At 40.2% G+C, this 15,865-nt stretch overlaps 1 protein-coding gene across 1 annotated transcript in view; it reads left to right on the top strand.

The window, feature by feature from the left end:
- LOC117272115 (sodium channel protein type 2 subunit alpha-like) overlaps positions 1–15,865 on the top strand; it is an 81,912-nt gene that overhangs the window by 59,535 nt on the left and 6,512 nt on the right. Inside the window, exons 18-24 of the mRNA XM_033650869.2 lie at positions 2,635–2,752; positions 2,901–3,055; positions 4,232–4,405; positions 11,091–11,213; positions 12,666–12,938; positions 14,794–14,847; positions 14,931–15,072. Of these exons, the coding sequence (XP_033506760.2) occupies positions 2,635–2,752; positions 2,901–3,055; positions 4,232–4,405; positions 11,091–11,213; positions 12,666–12,938; positions 14,794–14,847; positions 14,931–15,072 (1,039 nt within the window). The remainder of the gene's footprint in view (positions 1–2,634; positions 2,753–2,900; positions 3,056–4,231; positions 4,406–11,090; positions 11,214–12,665; positions 12,939–14,793; positions 14,848–14,930; positions 15,073–15,865) is intronic.

The raw sequence follows: 15,865 nt of genomic DNA on the forward strand, positions 1-15,865 counted from the left end.
CGTCACAGTCCATCATCTACATACTCAACCTAATCCGTCCTTACATTTGCAACATTACCAATCGTAGTCATGCTCTCACACCCCAGCAGATATTGTGTGTTACGCTCATAGACTGTATAAAAATGCGCTGTGTTTCTTTGCAAATGGAAGTTTTTTGTACAATGTCGGAGATGCTGAGCACTTGAGTAAGGCAACTTTATGCGGGGCGGTCAGAAAAGTGTGCTCGTTTTATGGGCATCTGCCTTCTTTCTGTTGGCTGAGTAGAAGTCTGTGTTAGTTTAAATAGGCTTTAATTATTTAACAGAACATGATATAGATGATAAGACATTTATGTGTGTGAAAACAGCATTATGTTGGGGATACAACAACTGCACAGTCAAACAGCCACTTAATATTTACTTTACAATGTAAAACATTATCAAAATGAGGTACCCCCATGAGATTATGCTGAGCCTTACCTGTTTGAACAATGTTTTTATATTTCATCCTAAACTGCTGCCAAGTGAGGGATTGCACTTAAATGAAATAAACGAATAGGCTACCATTCAAGCAGTTTTCCCCTGTAATATTATTGTGATTGCAAAGGACTACATTTAAACTTATGCATTCTCCCACGCCGTCTCCCTCTCTTTTGCAGCTGCAGCGGTGTTGCACTTCTTTTTGAAAACGTGTGCAAACTCGCCGTATGAGCGCATTAAGATTTCTAATTCTAGTGGGGTGAAAAACGCAGCCCTCCCCGTCCCCGTTGCCATGGTGACTCGTCGAATCGGGGCTCCATTGATGCTGGCTTTTTATAGTTGTGGTGCACGCGCTTAACTCCAGGTGAAACTACTCCGAGTTGATTAAACTGATTCAAATCAGCTGTTCTGGAACCGGAAACTCAGAGTTTCCTATCTCAGAGTAGATCAACTCAGAGTTCAGGATTTGACTCAGAGTTTGTTGAACCTGTTTTGTGAAACGGACCCCTGTTGTGTTAAGATGCTTTTGGTGATTTTTAGCAGCAGAAAATGCAAATATACACAGTCATTCCCCAGCTGCAAGTGCACTGCTACATGTAGCTACGTGCTAATGTCAGGGAAACATGTAATCTTTTGGTTGCCGATTCTCCCTGATTCAGATTATATTCATGCCGGAAATGTCCAGTTGTGTTGAGTAGTTTTTATCAGTGATTTTAGATGGGAGGAAGTGTCGCTATACTCTGTTACAGTTATGTAGTTAAGTGCTTACATCAGGGAAACAACTTGATGCTGATGTTAATTTTGTACCCAATTTTGGAGTATATTCTTGCTGGAACAGCTTTTATTGGTGATTTTTAACAGTAGAAAGTGCTGATGTACAGTCTTTCCTTGGCTGTATGTAAACTGTGACATGTAGCTATATGCTAACATCAGGGAATGATGTTATCTTGACTGCCGATGTTGTTAATTTCTCCTTTTTTTTAAGATCATTTTCCTGCTTTAACATGTCTGGTTTTGTTTGTTTTATGGTTTTTGTTGGTGAGTTTTAACTTGAGAAAGTGTCACTATACTCTAGAGTTATTGCCTGGCTACAAGTAAACTGCTACATGTAGCTACATGCTAACATCAGGTAAACATGTAGTCTTTTGGTTGTTAATGTTGTAAATTTCTTCCAGATTTCAGATATTTCTGCTGAAAAACATGTCCAGTTGTGTTTAGAAGCTTTTATTAGTTATTATTCACTGACTGCAAGCACACTGCTACATGTAGCTGCATGCTAACACCAGGGTTATCTTGGCTGCCAATGTTGTTAATTTCTCCTTGTTTTTGGATCCTATTCCTGGTTGTGTTTAGAATCTTTCATTGGTCATTTTTCACAGTAGAAAGTGTACATTCTTATCTTTAACAGTCATTCCCCGGTTGCAATGACGATGCAGAGACGTGAGATGCAGAAGACCTGGAAAAGCTGACCAATCAGGCAGACTGGGGAGGGGGGCTTAAAGAGACAGGCGCTAAAACAGAGTGTCTTAGACAGTGAATACAGGTCCACCATGATAAAAAATAAAGTGTTTGTTTAACAGTAAAACATGTAGACATGTTCTATTAGAAGTGTGAACCTGAAAATGAGGACAATAGGTCCCCTTTAAGATGTCATCAGTGCCGTTCTCTCTTCTCTGTCTTTGAGCACGAACACTGGTAATCTGGTCTCCAGGTCCTGCGGATGCTCTTGAATGCTGGATTAGATTTTGTACCAGTTTATAGGATTGACGCTGCACCTCTGTCCTATAAATCATGTTAAATATGTTGCTGTTACAACACGTGGAAATCTCATCAAAATTGTATTAAGGCTCAAAAGAGATTGAAAGGCAAGGCAGTACATCGAAGTGAGCTCGCTTTGATGGGATGAATCCATGCTGAACACAGGGCAGGAAATGCTGCTAAACTGCTCTGTTTGGTTTAAAACGTGTAAACATATTGCACATATGGCCACACACCCCAACCAGTGATGTCACAGCGGGTGTTTAGCCTTTAACAGCTGATGGAAAACGTCAAAATCCACCTGTCAATATTCTGTAACATAACTATGTGTAACTCAACTCATTATTGGTTCGTGCACTGTTTAATAAAAGGATAAGTGAGAAAGGGGTCAGTAACAGTAGGATTTGTCACTACTCAGGAAAAAGTCAGCCTATCAGAGGGCAGCACGGTGGATCTGAGGAGGCCTGGAGAAGAAATAGACAACCTATCAGAACTAGCTGAAGAGAGTATGGAGCCAGAGGACTGCTTCCCAGAATGTAAGAATCGAGTATAAAGTTGTGACCCTATAAAATGATTAACAGAAAATATGATCACGGTTTTTAAAACATTCATTTAATATGTTATGTGGTGTTTGTGTAGTCTAATTTCTTCATGTGTTGTAATCTGTACTGGTTTGTTTGTCAGTGTGCATGAGGCACTGTCAGTGCTGTGAAATCGATACCAGCCGCGGTCTGGGCGAGTTCTGGTGGAGGCTGAGGAAGACCTGCTACCAGATTGTGGAACACAGCTGGTTTGAGACTTTCATCATCTTCATGATCCTGCTCAGCAGTGGAGCTCTGGTACGGCAAACTCTATTTATTATTTATTTATTAGAACACTTTTAATTTTGAAATGGATTTAAAGCACTTGTAGTTTTATAAACCAGTGATTCCCAACCAGTTGTACTTGTACCCCAGGGGTACTTCTGTAGTTGCCAGAGGGTACCTGGAAAAATTGAAGGGTAGCTCAGCTAATTAAAAAAATACAAACACCTTTAAATTTGTAAATGTTGCAATTGAGAGTGTGTGAAATCTACTTAGCAAGCTGTTCCTGTTGTGCTGTTAATCAGTCTACACTGTTTTGGGGTGAGATGCTGAGTGCTGGAGATATTGGCTGTAGAGATGTCTGCCTTCTCTCCAATATAATGGAACTAGATGGCACTCAGCTTGTGGTGTTCAAAGTGCCAAAAAATACATTTGAAAAACTCAACAGCAATGTCTCTTTCCAGAAATCATGACCTGGTTACTCAAGATAATCCACAGACCTTGTTGTGAGCAGTTTCATGTAGGCTGTGTGGGTACTTGAGACAAAAAAGGTTGGGAACCACTGACTCAATACAGCTCTGAAACAACTGTAAGAGAGTAAAGAGTTAACAGTGAGACTGGATTACATACATGCATTGTTTTCTGCAAAAAATTAAGTGCATGAATGGCGGACTCTGCCACTAACAGTGAAAATACAGACAGGAATGTACTGAATGTAAACTCAAAAAAAGGGCCGTAAGACAGAAAACTTTTAGAAGTTGGAGTACAATTTCTGATTTCTTCTCGTCTGATCCCAGGTCTGTTTGGTGCCTGGTTACAGTATAATATTAAACCCACAGTACTGAAGCTCAGTGGTTCAACTTTAATTAACAACAACCTTTCTGCAGTGGTTGCCAGCAGCATGTTTTCTCAGAGTGGTAAACAAACTGAAATGCATGGTTTCTGAGTTATAATTGTGCCTTCAGAAACCTTAAAGTTCAGCTGAAATGTTAGTGTTTTGTGTGTTCAGCCAACAGTAGTGATGTGAAAGTGCCAGGCAGCTATGGTTCAGGAATTAGACTGGGCCATCTACAAGTCTGCGGTTCACTTCAGGTGGCACTCTGTATTAGGTGAATGTGTCTTGAGTGGTCAGAAGACTACTCAAAGCGCTTTCACACTACGAGTCCATTTACCATGGTGTTTTCTCACACCGCTGTCCCTCCTCTGCTGCAGGCATTTGAAGATATCTACATCGAGAAGAGAAAAGTTGTAAAGGTGGTGCTGGAGTACGCTGACAAAGTCTTCTCCTACATCTTTGTGCTGGAGATGTTCCTCAAGTGGATTGCATACGGCTTTAAGAAATATTTCACTAACTACTGGTGTTGGCTTGATTTTCTCATCGTGGATGTAAGTAAACATTTTTGCGTGTTTTTGTTGCACTACATGAAAGGATGCTGGTAATTAAAAATCACATGTTGAGAATTCAGTAACCCCTCTCATTGTAGCTGAATGTTGCTTTTCCTGTGTGTGGGATTTACAGCTCGGTGAGTGTCACATTATTTACAGGAAAGCACTTGACAATTCATAAATGCTGAACAACAACCGGCCACCTTCATAACTGAAACCGTGCTCATCAGTTACTCCTGTTTAAAGCAACAGTGTGTAAGATTTAGGGGGATTTAGTTGCTTATACTGGTGAGGATTGCAGATTGCAACCAGTTTAAACTTCTCCTGGTTAGGATTCCTTCAGTGTTCATTGTTCAGGAGGTTTGAATTATTGAATTATCTGCAGAGGTCTTTTCTTCTCCGAAACAGAGCAGGTGATTTAAACTGGTAAAAACACTGAATAAAGCAGTTTCATATTACAAATCAGTGTTTCTTCTACACTGTTTGGCATGGCACAGACAGGCCACTTGCCCAGCACCTGCTATGTGTGCTCACCTTTTTTCTCCTATAACTGAAGATCTAGACGTTGGGGAGATTTTTACCAGGAGCTGAATTATCCTCAGAGGTCTCTTCCTCTCCAAAACAAATGGACTTGTTGATTTAAACTGCACTAAGCACTAGGGCTGCCCCCAACTGATCCTAGTCAACCAATAGTCGTCATTTATGGCCATTAGTCGACTAGTCGCTGCATGTTTACGATATTAATTTATTTATTAAATTATATGTTTTGGGCGGGGCAACACAATGGTTTGAGTTGAAGGCGTGAGAAAGAATAGTATCAGTAACACTGTTAACACTGTGCTACATTACAGAGAAATACAAACCCGTACTAATGAACCTTCATTAATATAGGCCTATATTTTATCTACAAGTGCACGTCACACACTGAGCGAGCCGCCTGTTAATGACGCTGTCGGCAAAGCAGTAATGATTGTGCTAAGTGGCTAATGGGCATGTAGCTACTTCCATGTTTCAGATGATACGTCATGTTTGTAGTCGACCAATGAAGATGAGTTTACATATCACCTTGGGTTCGTCCTTCACCTTCTCAAAATGATCCCACACTTTGGATTTCCTGCCCGACATGTTATTAACTAGCCTGTGGAATAACCGCAGGTACCAGCCCTGGAAATTAACCTGACTCCTGTCTGACTGCTGAGCGTGGCCACTTCCTGTGTCTGTCCTTTCAAATTAAATTCCCACATGGTCCAGTTAATTAATTTAATTTAATTTATTTTGACAAGACGTAGCTCCTAAAAGTTTCACATTTTGTTTGTTTTTTCTGCGACTAAGCAACCAATGAAATCTTGCTGACTAATGACCTTTCTGGTCGACTAACGTTGGGTCAGCTATTTGGGGTAGCCTTAAAAAGCATAAAATAAAGCAGTTTCACATATAAGAAATAAGTGTTTCCCACTCCTTTCGTCACAGAAAGGCTGACATGAAAACACAAACACCCTTGTAGAAACATGGTGGTGCAACATGGCGATCTCCCTATGTCGAAATAAACAGCTCATTCTAAGGTGACAAGACACATCAATTCTTTTTTTCAGGTGATTATACACCAAAGAAAACGTAGTTATTATTATTACTATTTCTACCAATATATCCCCTAAATCCTACACGCTGGACCTTTACTAAAACAAACTCCACACAAGTTTTTCACAACCTAGAATTTACTAGAAACAGACGGATAAATCACACACTAAATATCTGTACAGCTCTACATTTGCTTTAACGTCAGGATTTTGCCAGATAAATTCATGAAAACTGTTGGGTAAAATGGGTGTGGCTCTGTAGTGGTGATCCAAAGTGGCCGTGGCGTGCAGCCCGAGGCCTGACTTGACTTCCTCTGATTTCACCTGCTGTTACACAGATTGCCACAGACCGCTCTATTGTTAGGGTAAGTTGTAGTTAGCAGGTCCCAGGTGAGTATGGGCTCTGGGATTGGAAACTTTACATCTGCATCACAAATGCCTCTGTGTTTCTTCACTCGTAAGTGCTTTCTGTTGCGATATCAAAAGCCACTGTCTTGTTTCCAAATGCACGTCTTATGAAATGTGCTAAATTTTTTTTTACTCAGCAGTCATTCTTTGAATCAGTTACTTCAGGACCTTGGCTTTTATATCAAGAACAAATGTAGTGCCATTTACTCTCAGGTTTATCTACAGAAGATGTACTTTATACAGCGTGTTAAACCTATAAAAATGTTGCTTAACAGACATTTAGTCGATGTAGAAATGCACCAGCCGAGGTCATGTCTAAACTGTCGTGTCTAATTCTTGTATTAAGTGTTATTTGTTATGTCTGTTTACAAGAAAAGACAATTCCTGTTGATAAGTGCAACTACCTACCCTTCGTTTCTCACTATGAAAGCTACCACCTTACTTTCTTTTACAGTGTTTTTGTATTCTTTCCGTCTGCACTTCTTTTGGAGCCAAAAACTTCACAAGTCCAGAGAATAAATTCTGAGTATCTTCTTTAGATATATTGGACAAACACATGTGTAAATAGACTTTTATAAAGAAATTCAGATCATTGGGACCTTATTAGTCCTAAATTGTTTTTAATAAACTTATTGGATCTATTGGATGGAAATTGGGAAACAAATTTGGCAAAGATAGACATAAATTCTTTATAAAACTCACTCTATTTGATATATATACATATTTTATATGCATATATAGCTGAGTATGCATTCATGGACACCATTTGTCCATATGTGCATACTGGTCTGTGTTTTGTCATCATCAATCATGACATGGATTTCTTTCATTTATATCACGCCATTCTCATTCACAGCTGTCATCCATGGGTCATTCAACAGCGGAATACCATTTTGTTTTGTCCGTTTTGGATGTAGAATAGAGTGGAAGTCTAAATTTGCTAAAAGATTACACAACAAACAAAACAAATGTAAACCTCCAAAATTAAGTAATTGTGTTCCTAACTGTGGAATGTCCCAAAATACACAAAAACTCTAAAAATGGCTCTTCAAATGTTTTCTACCTGTCTTTGATGGTCCTTTATCATGTTTTTTTTTTCCTTTTTAAATTATAGAATTGCAACCCAATCACCAGAAAAAATGTTGGCAATGCATACTTCTGCAAACCACTGATATGTTACATTATGCTGTGGTTAGTGTGTGGTTAGGTTTAGGCACAAACTTTGTTGTGGTTAGGAAAAGATCATGTTTTAGCTAACATACCTGGTGTAGGGGGCCCAATCCTGCCTAGGAAAGTGACGATGTCTTGGTAAAAAACAACCGCTTTCATGCCACTATCCCAGCAGGAAAAGCAACATCGCCTCTGTAAAAGACAACCAATTTTTGTGCCACTATCCCAGCAGGAAAAGCAACATTACCTCTGTAAAAGACAACCAATTTTTGTGCCACTATCCCGGCAAGAAATGCAACAATGTCTCCGTAAAAGACAACCAGTGTTTGTGCCACTATCCCGGCAAGAAAAGCAACAATGTCTCCGTAAAAGACAACCAATGTTTGTGCCACTATCCCGGCAGAAAAAGCAACAATGTCTCCGTAAAAGACAATTGTGCCACTATCCCGGCAGGAAAAGCGACAATGTCTCCATAAAAGACAACCAATGTTTGTGCCACTATCTCGGCAGGAAAAGCAACAATGTCTCTGTAAAAGACAACCAATGTTTGTGCCACTATCCCGGCAAGAAAAGCAACAATGTCTCCATAAAAGACAACCAATGTTTGTGCCACTATCCCGGCAAGAAAAGCAACAATGTCTCCATAAAAGACAACCAATGTTTGTGCCACTATCCTGGCAGGAAAAGCAACAATGTCTCCGTAAAAGACAACCAATTTTTGTGCCACTATCCCGGCAAGAAAAGCAACAATGTCTCCATAAAAGACAACCAATGTTTGTGCCACTATCCCGGCAGAAAAAGCAACAATGTCTCCGTAAAAGACAACCAATTTTTGTGCCACTATCCCGGCAAGAAAAGCAACAATGTCTCCATAAAAGACAACCAATGTTTGTGCCACTATCCTGGCAGAAAAAGCAACAATGTCTCCGTAAAAGACAATTGTGCCACTATCCCGGCAGGAAAAGCAACAATGTCTCCATAAAAGACAACCAATGTTTGTGCCACTATCCCGGCAGAAAAAGCAACAATGTCTCCGTAAAAGACAATTGTGCCACTATCCCGGCAGGAAAAGCGACAATGTCTCCATAAAAGACAACCAATTTTTGTGCCACTATCCTGGCAGAAAAAGCAACAATGTTTTGGTAAAAACAACCATATTTTGTGCCTAAAAAGCTGCTGGAAACTCAGCAGTGGCTTCCTAAATTACAATCACCCCACACCACGGTAGCTGTGGCTCAGGAGTGGCACTACTCGGAAGATCAACGGTTCAATCCCTGGCTTCTCCAGTCCACATGTCGACATATCCTTGAGCAAGATACTGAACCCCAAATTACTCCTGATTCCGTCGGTGCGTGTGTGTGTGTGTGTGTGTGTGTGTTAAAAACTGAGTAGCAGGTGGCACCTTGTATAGTAGCCTCGGCCACCAGTGCGTGAATGTGACTTGTAGCGTAAAAACTGGAGGTCCATTTACCATGTTGTTGGTCATTAGGGGCCGGGCAGCCTAAGCTGCCAGGACCCTATTGTTATCCTGCATGTTCTTCTTCTTTCTTATTTTTCCGAGGAAATCCTACTTCCCATGCGCGAAAAATCACCAAACTTTGCACAAAGGTCCAGTCCCATGCCAGATTGCCTCAGCTGCAAAAACAGGCCAATAGTCCTGATGGTGGCGCTACAGCAAGCCTCTAAAGTTCAAAATTTTGAAAATTCACAACAAATCAACCATATGTGCTACAGATTTGCAACTTTCACCAAAATGTAGCCCCAATACTAATTGCAAATTATGAAGTCCATCACTCTGTTTTTTTTTCAAAAACTGTAAAACCTATTAAACCTATCTCCTCCCACAATTTTTGCTCAATTGACACCAAACTTGCCACAGAGCATCTTCAGACTGTCCTACCCAAACGATCGACACAGATTTTTGATTTATCGAAAATTGAGCCTACAGTGCATCAAAAGGTTTGACTGTAAACAGTATTGTAAACATATACATGCAAATTCTTGCTAAATACATTTTCAGTGTTCATTAAAAAAATGACAAAATTTTGGAGTCATGGTAGATGATGTTTGGAAAATATCTGAATTTTATCTCAAAAACTGAATTTTTTTTACAGCATTTTGAATTTCGCTTTCATGCAAACAATTGGAGTCAATGCAAAAATGGCATTTTTAAACATCAGTTTTTCACTTATGGAGCCAATAAATCATTGTTAAAAACAAATAACCAACATCTCCATGCTGTCTAGATGCAATTTGTGTATTTTCGGATTTTTGTCTTAGTAACTGAATTTTTGACAGCCGTTTGAAATCTGCCTTTACACACTAACAGCTGCTGTCTTGCACACAGGTGACTGGCTTAGTCAATTTGTGAAGCTACATGTGATATTTCTGTTTGCCAGTTAGCTCAGTGAGATAGAGGATGGTTCTTGGTGTTGAAGATTGTGAGTTCAAGCCTCAGCTCGTGCAACATTTCCATATGAGAAATCTACCCAAACTTTTCATAAAGGTCCAGTCTCATGCCAGATGTCCTCAACTGGAAACACAAGTCAATAGTCCTGATGGTGGCGCTACAGCAAGCCTCTAAATTTCAAAACTTTGAGTTCAAGCCTCAGCTAAGGCAGAACGGACATTCTAATGTGAAAGTCCTATGTTCAGGCATCATGCTATGTGGATTAGAGACTACTAAGGTGAAAATAATTATGATCCAGGCAGTTTCGTGTAGAGACAAATACTCTTTATCAACACTTTTCCCTGTTATCCCTTGTCTCTTTTCCCTGTTTATTTGGCTTAGCTATCAGTCAATATGCAGTCTATCCAATAGCTACTTTTACATTTTAAAAAATGTTTTCATCTTTGTCACCATGGATAATGTTTAGCTTTAAGCTAGTTCAGGCCAGTTTGTTCATAATTGCTAGCAGTTAATGTTATTCTTACTTTCATGTTCTTGAATTTTTTCTTTCCCTTGTATATTATTAGTCTGATCACTTCAGCCACTCATCCACAATTTGAAGGGCATGCCATAATTATATGATGTAACTTCTATGTTGTGATATGCTTTGTTTTAGTGTGTGTGTTGCTCAGAATTGCCTAATTTTGCCTAAAATTGCCCAGTCCTGACCATTGCTGTGCAGCAGCTATAATTAATATTGGTCTGCAGCTTGGGAAGCGTCTTGCCTACTGTAGATGACTTGCCCTCCAGGTGACAAAGAAATGTTGATGTGATTCATATGAAACGTCCAAATGTAACATATTCATGGTTTGCAGAAACGTACAATGCCAACATTTTCCTCAGGTGACTGGGCTGAGAATTGTTAAAAAAAATATATGAAGTTTTTAGGCTAATGTGTTGATAAGACTAAGTATATGATTTTGCTTTAATTCAAAATATTATGTTCTTCCTCTATTATTAAAAAAGATACTGCTACTTTCCCTCCAGGTTTAAAGCTTTAAACATCAACAAGAACTGACGAATGTATTTGAATCCATTTTCTGATTCTCACAGTACACACGTCTCTCTGTTCTCCATGTAGGTGTCCTTGATAAGCCTGGTGGCTAATTCACTGGGATACTCCGACTTTGCTGCAATCAAGTCCCTGAGGACTCTGCGGGCTTTAAGACCTCTCAGAGCTCTGTCCAGATTTGAGGGCATGCGGGTGAGAAATGCGTTTTCTCAACTATACTGATGTCACATTTGCTTTTTGCAATATAGTTTCTTATGAATATTAACTTGCTGATAAATCTCAGGATTATTACCTCCACCATGGGGGGCCTGTTGTCACCATAGTTTGCTTATTATTCTGTGTGAAAAGTGGACAAAATCCAAGATTATAAAGATTGCATTAGATATTATTCAAACTTTACGTACGTGCTATTTGAGACAACAACAAAAAAACACAATTATTTGTGTAAAATATTTGGGCTGAATTTTGAGAATTGCATATTGTTTTGCTCCTGGAAATTATTTATTTATTTTTGCCCTTTGAAAAACATCTTACTCTGGAAACACATCAAGCAGTGGTGAAATAATTTCTTTTTCTGCATGTTCACGTGTTTCAGGAGGAAGAAATTCTATATATCATAGGTCAACATGTCACAGGAGTCACAGGACTGTCTGTTTACTGATTGGCTTCGGGTATTCTCTGGCTGCAATTTGCTGCTAAAAGTTCAAATATCCCCAACTTTTAGTTTGGCCGCACTTTGACGCAGAATCAAACAGCCGCGCTTGGACCTTGTACCTAATATGATGTGCAGACACAGGGTGTTCAGGAGTCAAAGAGCTTGAGGAAAGAAGCTGTTACAGAACATTGTGGACCTTGTCTTGATGCTGCAAAACCTTCTACCTGATGGCAAGAGGGCAAACAGACTGTGGGAGGGGTGGGAGGAGTCCTTCACAATGGAGGAGGCTCTGCGTGTGCAGCATCTCTGAAAAATGTCCTAAATGGAGGGGAGGGAGACTCATTCTTAGGATCAGGAAAATTTGTCTAAAAAGGGGTCTATATGTGGGCATTTTGTGTTTAAAGTTAAAAGGACCTTTCATGCCGTCTTAATGTTAAAATTGAGCAAGATATGAAGCTTATTATGTTAGCTTATCAGTCATGGAAAAATATGAAATCTGCTTGGCTTTTTAATCATTTGGATCTGTTGTGCACCATTTTGTCTGTATCCCGACCAAATTTCATGGCTCTAGGAGTTATATTTCGGAAGATATTGAACCCTAAAAATGGCTTCCCACCTTGAAATTGTTTTTTATTGGGGGTGAAAATGACAACATTCCCAGGGGCCAAAAACCATGCAATTCTTAAATTTCAGGCAAAATATTGTACAGAACTTATTCAACCCAATTGCCAGAGGAAATGTTGACATTGTACATTTTTTCAAGTCACAGATATGTTACATTTCAAGTTTTGGTTAACGAGTGGTTATGTTTAGGCACAAAAACCACTTGGTTATGGTTAGGAAAGATGTTTTGGCTTAGAATACCCAGTTCTGGGCTGTATGCTCTGGACTGAAATTGCGTATTTATAAGGTTTGAATGAAATCTAAAACATAAACAAAAACCTTCAACTGTCTGTCATTACGTGTCTCTGTCACTTGTTGTTCATCAGGTGGTCGTGAACGCGCTCATCGGAGCCATCCCCTCCATTATGAATGTGCTGCTGGTGTGTCTCATCTTCTGGCTCATCTTCAGCATCATGGGGGTCAACCTGTTCGCTGGCAAGTTCGGGAAGTGCGTGAACAGAACAGGCTTCATCCACAGTGTCTCTCTAGTCAACAACAGGACAGAGTGTCTCATGATGAACGACACCCAGTTCTACTGGACAAAGGTGAAGGTCAACTTCGACAATGTGGGACTTGGCTACCTTTCCCTTCTGCAAGTGGTGAGGTTTTTTTCTGCTCTCAGATCTTTAAAACACACTTTTATTTTAGGAATCATGTTGAAGAATAAAAGGAACACTTCATCCACAAAATTACCATTTATATGTCAACTACTCACCCCGTGTTACATGGAATTTGGGAAGAAAGAAAATATTGTTTTATTCGCATGCCTCCACAGTGAACATAGAATCCAAAAACCAAAAGCCAGACTCAATTGACAAAAACAGTCATTTTACTTTGCTGAACACTGGAGCTTCTGGTCTACCATTGCCTCGATCAGTTAAGCCCCTTTCCCACTGCACAAAGTAAACCTCTAACACCCACTTACATCTGGCTTTTGTATTTAATGGGAAAGGTTACAGTCGGAATCACTCCTGGGACAAATGACTCTGCAGCACTCACAGCTTTTTATCGGCTCTAGCTCTGATCGGCCATGATGGAAATAAAACTCCCGGGTAAATGTGCTGATTTTAGCCCCTTCACCAGTGCAGTGCAATGACTGGCCACCACAAAATACTGTCTGTCTCCAACCAAGCAGCACTCGAACATCATTCTAAATTTAGTCTGCACTGTGTTTGAAAGACTTTGTTTTTTGAAAGTAACCACTGTAACATTCTCACTGGCCTCCATGCTGCTTTACTGTTTTCTGGCCTGCCCCTTCATGTCGAACATGACACACCAGTAAAAAAACAGAAAGGCATTCTCATCTGCTGCAGAGCTGTGTACATGGCTCTAATCTACTGGCAATGGGAAAGAAGTCTGTAGCCTATTTGTCGCGGATGCCTTTAGAAAATGTGCATACTACACTATACTACAATTCTACAATACACTAATTTTGGTGGAAAAGGGGCATCATCCAGTCCACAAGGGGCCTCAAGCGGACTTTATGAAGACTTCTAGAGAGTCTGCCTGAGGTGCAGACCCCAGCAGACTTCACCACAATAACCCACAATTCATTGCAATACGACCGTAATGTTGTGGGGTTTTTTATGTGCTGAAAAATTGGCCAAAAAACAACAAAAGAAGGTCTTCTAATGTCAGTAATGCTCAATTTATTGAGTTATAGTCCTACTTACAAACATTTCTGTTTTTGAATGTGTGTAGCCTGTATGTTATATAGAGATGTATTAATACATTTTGTTTAGTCACAAAAAAGGTTATACATGTGATTTATATCTTGTTATCTCTAGGTACAGATGAGTAGGCACGGTTCATCAACTTATATATGACATTCATATGACAGCAGTGATAGTTGAACGCTTCCACGGCAACGAGTAAAACAGTCGAGGACTGTCTATCAGCTGCTTGCAGTCTCTGCCTTCGCAGACTTTATGTGATGACAGTAAATACATCACACTATGTACAACTGAAGTCCGGGAGGGCTCAGTCCGCAAGTCCGGAGGGTGGACATTTGGATTCAGCCAAAGCAGCAGCAGTGAGTGGGCTGTCCGTTTGGGAAGTACAGAGCATACGACTGGATAAATTAGACTTGGACTATATTGTACGAGTTGTGTGAGATTTGGTAATCGGATGGTTTGATATAGTTTTTCTGTTGTTGAACGTGGACCCTATGGCTTCAATTAATATAAAAATGTTCTGCGTTTTTGGATTCTTCGTTCACCATGGAGGTATGCAAGAAAAAACACTACGTTTTCTTCAGAAATTCAATATAATACAGGGTGAGTAATTGATATACAAATGAACATTTTGTGGGGTGAAGTATTCCTTTAATGTGACCATAATATAAGTTGAGGCCATTTTTGCAATGTTTCTATTATTCAGTAGATAAAGTCCATGATTCACAATGCAATTCAGCGCCTGCGCAGTAATGTTGTGTGATATGTTGTTGTATTTCAGGCGACATTTAAAGGATGGATGGAAATAATGCATGCAGCCGTTGACTCAAGAGGAGTGAGTATGTCTATCTATTTCCAGGCCCAACATCATAAACATGTTACAGTAACCAGCTGATCTATAAAACTGTTTGGTTTCAGGTGGAGGAACAACCCATCCGAGAAATCAACCTCTACATGTACCTCTACTTTGTCGTCTTCATCATATTCGGCTCCTTCTTCACCCTCAACCTCTTCATTGGCGTCATTATTGACAATTTCAATCAGCAGAAAAGAAAGATGAGTATTGAAGACACTGACTTCAGGCATGGAACATTTGGTAAAACCAGGAGGGTGGGCTGAAAAGTGCATAGGCGGACCATGAAACAATGGTCGAATTTGACCAAATGTGATTTATTTTTCAACACAGTCTCCCCTGTGGTCTGCATTCTTTCACTGGTGTTGCAATGCTGGGATCCCCTTGGTATAGAAGCTCTCATCCAAGTCCTCAACAGCAGATATGACCTCATCTTCAGTCCGATAGTGCTTCTCAGCCAAGTGTTACTTCATGTTGGGGAACTAGAAAATGGTCAGAATGGTGCCAAATCAGGAGAATATGGGGGGCGATCAACCAGTTCAAAGCCACAGTCATGCACAGCAGCCGTTGCACCGACGGACGTGTGTGCTGGAGCATTTTCCTGATGAAACAAGACCCCCTTTGTCAGTTTTCCTGGCCATTTTGTCTTGATCGCCTTTCGCAGCTGCCTCAGCAAGTTGGTGTGGTACTGTCCGTTATTGTTTGGCCCTTCTGGAGGTAGTCAATAAACACAATGCCCTTTGCATCCCAGAGAATTCAAGCCATCACCTTCTCTGCCGATGACACCAACTTGGCCTTCTTTGGAGGGGGTGAAGAGGGTGTTTCCACTGCATGGATTCCCTTTTGTCTCTGGCTCAAAGTAGTGGACCAAACACTCATCCTGGGTTGGGAAATTTTCAAGAAAACCAGTTAGATCTGCTTCAAAAAGTGCCAAGTTCTCCTGCAACATGACCAGCCTGGTGTGCTTTTGATCAGGGGTCAAAAGCTGTGGCACCTACTA

This window comes from Epinephelus lanceolatus, chromosome 12, assembly GCF_041903045.1.
Source record: "Epinephelus lanceolatus isolate andai-2023 chromosome 12, ASM4190304v1, whole genome shotgun sequence".
Taxonomy (NCBI): domain Eukaryota; kingdom Metazoa; phylum Chordata; class Actinopteri; order Perciformes; family Serranidae; genus Epinephelus; species Epinephelus lanceolatus.